At 48.6% G+C, this 9,609-nt stretch overlaps 1 protein-coding gene across 1 annotated transcript; it reads left to right on the top strand.

Moving 5' to 3' along the window:
* Positions 1–8,017: 8,017 nt before the first annotated feature.
* Positions 8,018–9,063, top strand: BO95DRAFT_511637 (uncharacterized protein; the record flags this gene model as incomplete). The annotated part of the gene is made up of 2 exons (XM_025591453.1): positions 8,018–8,278; positions 8,787–9,063. The coding sequence occupies 2 exons, from the start codon at positions 8,018–8,020 to the stop codon at positions 8,841–8,843; spliced, it is 318 nt and encodes a 105-aa protein (XP_025445767.1). The 3' UTR covers positions 8,844–9,063.
* Positions 9,064–9,609: the final 546 nt, after the last annotated feature.

Here is a 9,609-nt window from a genome sequence, read left to right as displayed (position 1 = left end):
GGGGAAAAGTGGGTGAGGGGAGGGGCAGAGAGGCCAGTGCAAATGTTCCCCCCGGTAGGTGGCTGTCAAAACTGTCATATCATTTTCCCTTTCTGGGAAGCGGACACAAACGGGCACTGAGCTGAGGCACGCCCTCGTCCGAGTTTGGTTTGAGCATTGCTTCTTGTCCACGATATTCGCCTCTCCTGACTGGACTGGACTAGTACTACTGTGACTGATTTATGGATTGAAGTGGGAGTCGGCTTAATCACTGGCTGGATCCTTGAATATGTCTATACACTGAACAACACACAGACGGTGGTGGATCGCAATAGCGGCGAAAGATAAACCGAGTACCTACGTTTGATTGCCTGCCTTCTTCCCACTCACTCCGCATGTTAATCTCTGACGATCCTCTTCCTGCACCTCCGTTTATTTGGATTGTCATTTCCATTCGAATTGACGGATCTTAGTCATTTCCATTCTTCATCTCGCGACGATCCCGAGGGGATTCGTGAAGAAAAAAAAAAAAAAGGGACCACCACCATCAAGACCCCATCTGGGAAACCTTAAATCTCGTTTTACGTCCTGGGAAAAATGACTTTGGGTTTCTGGTCCACGGTCTCGGTTAACATTACTTGAAAGACGCGCCTCAACCATGGAACCAGCCTGTCCGGGTTGTAGATACACGCCAGATATGCCAGATAGCCGCCGCGTATCGGCAACTTTGTGAAGATTGGAAGAAAAAAAAAAAAAAAAAAAAAAAAAAAGACAACCACAGACCACATTTCGACCTCAACAACAAAGGTCTGGATTCGGGGAGGAGACGTGGAAGAAAGATGATTCGGTGGGGGGAGGGAAGTTGTCAAAGACACGCTTGCGCGCCAGTGTTGTTCGTATACTCTATCTTGGTTCCTTTGATTGGGGAAGTCGCCGATCGCGATCGTGCTTAACCGTAGCGTCTGCGTTTAGCGGTAGAGGTACTCTACCTAGTAAGTAGGTGCTGAATGAACACTGCCACCGACTCGGGTTGAGTCGACTCTACTGGTTGACTTCCAGTTGAACGGGTTGAGCTTCAGGGAGGAGATGATGGTGCTGGGTGAAGAAAGGATCGGTTGGGTTTCCTCTTTTTCTTTCCCCCCCACCCCCTCCTTTCCCTTTCTTCTCTCCCACCACCAACTCCCCAACCTAATTAGATTCGTGTGATTTGTTCTTGGTAGAGATGTGTGAAAGACTGGATCTCTTGAGTCAAATCTACTCTCACACACTTTACTGCCGATTCATAGAGGTATTGAGGGTAGATAGATATTGAAAGTAGAGAGAAAGCAGAGAGAGACCAAGGGACTCAATATCGAATCTTTAGTCCTTGTACTGTAGTTAACGTTACTGTACATACATCCCGCCGCTTAGTGACTCGAATATGTCTTTGTCTTTGTCCACTCCATCCAGAACGTTAACTGTACAAGGAGGATGCCTCCCAACTGAGACAAACCTGACAGTTCTCCCCGAGACCGTCTGTCGTCAGTGGCGCTGACTCCAAGCCACTCTCCTGCTACTAGGTACTGAGTACGTAGGAGTAGGAGTGGGAGTAGGCAGGTAGTCCGTCCCCTGGTTTCTCGTGGATTTCTCCCCCCCTTCCCAAAAACCCCACTTTTCACCACTTCCCCGGCGGCCCGTTAACCACCCTTCCCTCATCTCATCTCGGGGACCTCGTTTACGGGATTCTATGCAGATTCTCATCATCCCAGGGCTCCGCATGGGAGGTCTGGTACAGGACGTAGTGGCGAATGCTCAGTCAGTGCTTAGTAAAAGTCCGTGAGCCGTCTGTTGTGAAGATGCTAATTCTGGAAGGCTTTTTAGCTCTCTATTCAAGTAGTTACTACTAGGTAGCCCCAGTTATCTAGGATACGGGAAATGAAACCCTCAAAACCTTTCTTCCAGTCAGAAGCCGCTATATTTTGGAACCGATCGGCTAACTGAAATTCGATCGACTAGGCAGCTCTTGGACTTGAGGAAATAATAACTTAATCTCCCGGCTGCCATTCTATTCATAGTGTTTTTCCCCCCTAGAAAAGAAACATCATCAAATTTGTCCCACCTCCATGGCCAGACTATGATGTGAGGTAATGAGACGGGCGGGATGTTCGGATAGTTAGACAGTTAATTAAGATAAATTAAAAAGTCTAGGAACAACTAATCCATCAACGTATGTTTCTTTGGTTCTCCCGTTGAAATCGGACGGCCCTTCTTCGGATCTCATCAAAATTGGTGCCCACTCCTCTTGATTAACCCCATTGTGCTTGTGATCGGAGATGCTTTGGACGATGTGGTTTAATTTATTTTTGATTAAAACACCGATTCCGTTCTTTCCAGAATGCTGTTCTTTCGGGTCCATTACGTAGCGTTTGTCTGAACAAATCATGAGATGATGAGATCATGGATGGATGGATGGATGGATGGACGAAATAGCCCAACGGAGGATGGGATCTAGATCATCATCTCTCCCGGGCCCCCCGCCGGCCGAAAGTGGGAAAGCAAACCCCTAAGTCACTTAGCGCACCAGTCAAGCCGAAGTACGGTGTGTGGTTCAATCCACGTGTGGTTGGATTCCCGACCAGCTGGGATCAAAATCCACCGCCATTGTATGGTTCGATTCGCGGTAACAGGAAACCCAGTACCTAGGTTCAAATTGGGACCAGGAAAGACCAGCGGTGCTTATCTTTCTTTCTCTTTTTTTTCCCGAGGGTTTGCGGTATCCGTGTTGTATGGGTAATCTTTCACCATGTAATACACACAGAACGACAGTTCCAAGAAGTGCAAAAAGAGGACAAACAGGTATTTCTACTCTTCCTATCAACAACACGACCCAAGGTGGAGGATTGAAGAACGAACATTAGACCTGACAAATAGCCAAACTTTCAACTTATCACACTGCGCCTCGTTCCATGCAGTTAGTCAAATTCTGGATGATGGTTGCTGATCATGGATCTTTGCTGGCAGTATTGACAGCACCACTTGCAGACGGAAAGGAGCCGGTTGGTTCACGCATTCTGGGCCTACCCTGCATGTACTGTACTGTACATGTATGTATGCACAGTATCTCACATGTGCTATCTCCAAACTAAGTAGACTGTTATGCAGGCCCGATATAGACAAAAGGCTCTGTGCAGTTTGATCGTCTATTGGGATTTTCTGATTTCAGATTCTGTAGCGCTCGGTCGATACAAGCTATGTCGGTTTAAGGTTCGATGCGTATCAATACTGGATGCGCGTGCTGACCGGTAAGAGCCGATCTTAGGAGCTAGCCCATGTGTCATATTGTTAGTCTGTCCTGTGCGTTGGACCTACCGAAGTTGAGTTGCGTCTTCGAAGAGGCCACAGCAATCTAGGCTGGTTGCTTGGTTTGGGATCCATCGACGGAGCAGGGGAAAACTGCAGGCATTGTATACGGTTCGACTGACTGCCACACATGGTATTGGTGGTCTGAATGTAGCGGAGAGGGTACCGAACGGATCATTGGGAAGACACGAGCCTGCCAACATACTGGTATCAGCGATCTGTCCGATCGAGAGCGTCAAGCATGAGAACTTAGTATGGATGACAGAATCATTGCGCACCTCGGCCGTGTCCAGGAAAGCACACCTGGGTGCTGGTTATCGATCCTATACTCATATTCCTCTCGTGCGATATTCGCCGAGGGAAGCCGGAGAAAGACAATAGTAGCATCCGAAATCCAGGGGGAGCTCATTATAACCACGCTCTCATAAGAGGTGTCATGCTACCAAGTGAAAGGTTAAGTCCTTGCTATTCTCTTCCAGCTATGGATCACCACGAAGGAGTTTTCCACCGTAGCGCTTTCATGATATGCGATCGTTCTCCGAACAAAAAGGTGGTTGTTAGAACAGCGAAGCTATCCCAAAGGCAATTCGAACTAGAAGACTATGAACAACGTAGAAGTTAGACCACATCCCTTACTCGAGCTGAGAGGTTGAGAGAATCAGACACCATACTCACGAGCACTATCCCTAAGCACGCACGTCATAGACCTGGTCGCGTTTGAACCGTCTCCAAGAACAAGAATAGGGCCTTTCCCCAGCATGAACAGGGAACCTGCTCTCCATCGAAACAAGAACGACCATGCCAGAAAGCGTGAAAGCCAGGGGAGATCCGTCTTCACTCCATCCTCACCGAAGATGGAAGTAGTGAGAGAAGTCTGTGAGCCCGTACCTGGAACCAAGGCGATTCGAGGTCCAGATCCATTCTAGGAACGAATCACGAAGGCATAGCATCAGAGATTCACCAATCAACTTCCCCAATATGGGGGGGCATCGTGCAGATTCTTCCAGAGAAAACTTGATTGTGCCATGGTATGGTGCTTGCTCCGGTGTCTGGTCTGTGGTCAGTTTACTAATGTGAACTGGGAAAACTCTCTCGGTTTGCACTTTCCCCAATATACCTCTTTCCCGATATAACTCCCCGCTCTCCACCACCTTCCCCCCCCCCTATATGAGAAACACATATATATGTGCCTCCTGGCCTGTTCGGCAGAGTATTTATAGTGATATCACTTAAGGTTACGGTAAGTACGTAGTTCATAGGATAAAGGAAAGGGGACATGAGGCGGGTTCGAGAGTTCTATGAGCTCATCTGTTGTATGATCCCCTCCCCAACGGGTTATCATACACTGTAGGCTGGTAGCGATCAGGTTTTCCTACACAACAGAATCAAGGTATGATGATGATGGCAGTGATTATAGCAAAAGTATCAGGAATAGCAATCAGCTTTGACAACCGGGGGGTCGAGAACACGGACAAGGAAGGGATCGAGCGTCGCATATCAGACCTTACGATTCTGAAATCTCATCAATAGAGAATCAGAAGAGATAAGTCGAGGCATATACTCCGAAGCTACATACTTACTTATTATCTGTAAAGCTAATTTGTGAAACCTTTCCTGCGCTTTGGTTGACCTACCTACCTCGTCAGCGAGTCAGAAGTAACGTCTAGAGCCGCTTGACTGGCTTCGACTCATGATTCAAGCGGTAATCTGCTTTATGGCCCACGACTCGAGCGTCGGGCACCTCCTATATCATTCTGCTCCATTAATTCAATCGAATGAGATGCAATACTGTGCCCCTTTGCCCTTTCTAGGTATGAACCCCAATTCGGGCACCGTAGGTGTTTGCCCCGGGGTACATGATTACAGTACATGTACATGCGCATACCTCGGTACAAGCGATTTACCGGATGGTAATTTACTTTTTGGTTATCTAGGGTCGATATAAGCTACGGAATGATTTTGGCAGCGATCGGAAGCAGTTCCAAGAAGGTATAGACTATATCTCAGGTGCCATATGCCCTTGCTAATGATTTTTTTCCGTGTTCTCTGGCATGATCGATCGGCGGAGGCGGATGGTTCAGGTTACATGGTGCCTTGTTTAGTTGCCTTTGGTCAGTTCAGTGGGGGGTCCGGAATAATCTATTTGACTATATACTAGTCTCAGAAGGTCAAAATAGGAAGATTCGGAGGACGTTCGTCTGAGCTTATCACAGCGAATGACAAATATAGATTTCGCGCCCATGGTGTTTTGGCGTGACCAAAAAAGAACGATCTCAGTAGGGAGTTAGATTGTCGATATATTGGCCCAACCTGAGGCTTATAGTTCGAATGGGCGTGCCTTGTAGTCAGTCTACGGGCGCAAAAAAAAATGAAAAAATGAAAAACAGAAGGAGACAAGAGGTTCCAGTTTAATCTATTTAGATTGGGGTGTTTGTTGATTCCATCGGGACAGTGGGCACCCACCCATCACGGCTGTAAAACTCCGACCTAAATTATTGATTGGCATATGCCGTCATCATCAGCAGCAGCAGCAGTAGCAGCATCATCATTGTCGATAATTCTGGAAGAAAGGGCAAAAAATAGAAAAACCGTTTGCCTCCTCTCGCTGTCTACGATGCTACCTTTTTTCTAACGGGTTTACGCAAAAGACGAATTAGCTTGATAATGTGCCCTGCTTAGCCCCTTTTGTTGTACTCAACGCGGGTATGGGCTCCAGTTTATGGTGTTTGTAAGCCCGCCTGACTCGTGCTTAACTATATGTAAATCCCGAACGGTAAGTTAACTTAGAATTGATCCGTGATACACATCCCATCTTCTGTAGTTGCTGCCTTGGGACGCGGGTGGATTCGGTCGCCCTTCTTTTCTGCACCTCCCGTTGACACTACTAGAATTCCACCCACCACCGCACCACGTTGTTTTTACGGCCGGAGGCAACGACAGTAATATCATCCGTTCATTATAGGATCCAGAGTGTCATCATCCTACGGGTTGACTTCGGGGCTTAAAACATCTAGTCTTCCCCACTAAGCACTTCTCGTCCACCAGACAGGAAAAGAAAGGAAGAAATTATGGGGGGAAGAGCAAAAATTGACGGGTGATTTATTAAACTCGTCTGGTGCTAGCACCCTTCGGGTGGTCATCTCCGTGATTACTGTTGGCTAGCAATGCATCACTGATAGACTCAAAGAGACCAGCCAAACCACCCCCCCTCCTCCCTCCTCCCTTTCCCCTTCCCCCTCCCTCCCCAAGATCCGCTCAGATTCACCCCGACGATGGCGATGGGCGATAGATAGCGACGCTAGGCAAAGTCTGGAGTCTAGACAGTTCCCACAGATAGAGGTTGCAGAACGGAAATCGTGCTAGTCATGGCGGGCCGATCGACAACCGTTATGAGGTCAAGAGCTCTCCCTACTGGTACTCACCTCCTCTCCATACCTTGCTTCTGAATGCTTCACCTATCATAATGAGCGAAAATTTCCGTGATATGTCCCCTATCTGCCCTATTGTTTGTCTCGCTTTTTTTTCTCCTTTTAGAGATAGAAAATAATGGAAGTCCACTTGTGTACCCACCACTCGAATTACAACACCTGGATCAGTCCAGGTCATTTACTATGGACTGTCCGGTCCAGCTCAATACATGGAGTAGCTTCCCAGCTTCACGGACACGGAGAATAAAGCCGAGAAGTCATGTGCATGGGGAGTTCGAGCTCGGCAAATTAGAATCCCCCATATGGTAAGATAATTTGAGCAAAATGGTTCTACCGTGATGTTGACGAGGAGTTTTTGATGATCGAAATGACTTTCTGACTTTGTACGATTTCCAGTGAGGGTCAAGGGATGCAAAGAAGCCAACAGAAGGCGAGTCGGATAATCCGGTCTCACTCCCCTCTCCAAATCTGCGTATGCATCGGATCAGCCTGCATGCCTTTCCTGAATCGCGTACTTTTGAGTGCCACGCACAAAAGTGATGCGCCCTTCCTCGATCCCACCTCAGTCTTGACCGCGCTAAGTAAGTCAAGGTGGAACCCCCCACTGCAGCCGGGTCCATGGCAGATGCAGTGGGGAATCCAAACGTTCAACGGCCTGGAAGAGGCAGTATCTGCGTCCCGCAGACTCCGGGCCCGGACGCCAACTTTGCCCAAATGCAAAATTGCCTGAATTTGGAGGGGGGAGGGTTGCAAGAGGGAGAGGTTTGAGCGCATCCACACGAGACTAACACCGATCTCACGAGTCCACGACAGCAGTCGTCCGCTTTGGATAAGATTAGTTTGCGCTTGTGAGATCAGCTCATTTTGCCATCTTTTCCTGATTTTGGCTTGTGTTTTTGCCTCATGAGGGAAATGGGCCTAGCGGATCATCATTACCACCATCATGGCGTCGACCACGTCCAGAGACCCGGGATTTGCTTACGACTTGGAATCGGCGATTGATTTCCTGTGCCACCAACACGGAACCCGAAGTAGATCCGTCTGGCGGTCGGTGTGTTTATGAGGTACCGTAGTGATGAAGGATCTATGGAAAAGCAGGAAAAAAGAAACACTTACTCGAGTAGTCACGAGAGCGACAGAGGAATAGAGTCAAGATTTTGTTCCTTAGGAGATGATAACCTTACACATTCCGCGTACCTGGGTAGGGAAATGATTGTTGCTCAACTTCCGAGCCACACATTCTTCTTGGGGGAGGACAGAGGGGAATGTGAATGACTTCCTCCTTACCTCCTCCGGTGTCCGTCTGCATAGTCCTCGGCGGCGATTATGCTGCTGCTGCTGCTGATGATGATGATGATCAGCGGTTGTCATCTACCCTCGCCTGGATGGCCTCCCTGTCAACCATGCCCCAACTTACAGCCACAGTGGAACATAAGCAGGCCTGGACAGCAGCCATGGTATCGATCGTGATGATTGACAGGGCATCTGTCGCATTCGTCATTCTCGGGCAGGGTTTCTCCAGTCAAATCTTGGTACGCCAAAGACGGGACAGTTTGACTGGTGCCGATGGAGGAAGGCCCACTTCACGTGTTTTTCAAGAGGTTGGTTGGAGGAATGCAGTGGGTCAGCTTCTCAGTCTCCCTATTCGGAAGGAGGTGGCCGAGCTATCCTTCAGTGCGGTGACACACGTGGTTTTTATGGCTTGGAGAGGTATGTGGCAGGTATGTACTCCGTAGTCTACTTAGTATGGACTATTTACCGAGTGGTGGTGGTAGTTATATGATCATTATGATCATTGTCGCCGGTGTTGCTGCTGTTACGCCTCGTCCGTACCTTGACTTCAAACCCACCGCAACATGATTTCCATTCTGACGCGCTCCCGGGGAAGATCGCGGAACCATCATTGTCCAAGGCAACCCCCCTCTAGAAAGGCCAAACGTAGATTGGAACTGGCATGAGTTGAAGAGGCGGTATATCCCGCCAATCTCGCAGCTCAGTCTAGAGAAGGGGAAGATGGCCCATGCACACGTTAATCGGTAGAAGTTCCTGAGACGGTTCCGATCGCAGAATAACAAGTATGAGAATATGGACTTTTGAGCCCGTTCGATAGGCAATGGTCCAATATACGCAACGCAGAACGGGAAGACGAGATCTCATGTCGATTGTCGGCTGGCTCGATACGGGGATCGAAGATGAAGATTCCAGACGGGTACAGACAGCATCAGCATGGCTGGTGGGGGAGTGAGGTCGTTACCGAATGTACAGAGTACATACATGTCCCCGATCGGTCTAGTTGCAGCACAGCCAGGTCCTGCTAAGGCAAGGGAATTGCGGAAAAAGGTCGAAAGACCCGCTGCGAGGCACGGGTTAAGCCGAATTTTTTGACGAAACCCCAGCTGTCAGCTTCCTGTTTGGGGGTAAGTCGTCGGAGAGTTTACCGGGATGGATCCACTGCATCGGGGGGATGTTTGCCCTCGGGTGCATTTCCTTTTGGCATTCCAGTACCAGAAAAGTTGACTTATTACGATAATGACGATGATGATGATGATGATGATCCTTCTCCCTTTCATCATACCAGTGGTCGAGAGATCCAGCCGTCGAGAAGATTGGTCCACCGCCACTAAGGTACCCCTGACTTTGGGGACTCTTTTCTTTTTCTATTCTTATTTTCGTTCTTCCACTGCTATGGCCAGGGCCCATCCGGGCGAATAAGAAAGCCCTTGGTTAAAGTCACCTGGTTAAAGCCACCTTGCCGGTGGTACATATGGAGAATCTGGGGGATCATAGCCAATCATAGTCAGCCTGGAAGTGGCTCGCCACTCTTTGACAAAAGGTACGGTAATGTACTTCAACGGCGAGGGTC

This window comes from Aspergillus brunneoviolaceus (assembly GCF_003184695.1).
Source record: "Aspergillus brunneoviolaceus CBS 621.78 unplaced genomic scaffold BO95scaffold_10, whole genome shotgun sequence".
Lineage (NCBI taxonomy): Eukaryota > Fungi > Ascomycota > Eurotiomycetes > Eurotiales > Aspergillaceae > Aspergillus > Aspergillus brunneoviolaceus.
Note: the sequence above shows the minus strand (reverse complement) of the source record. Positions and strands in the feature narration are given on the sequence as shown.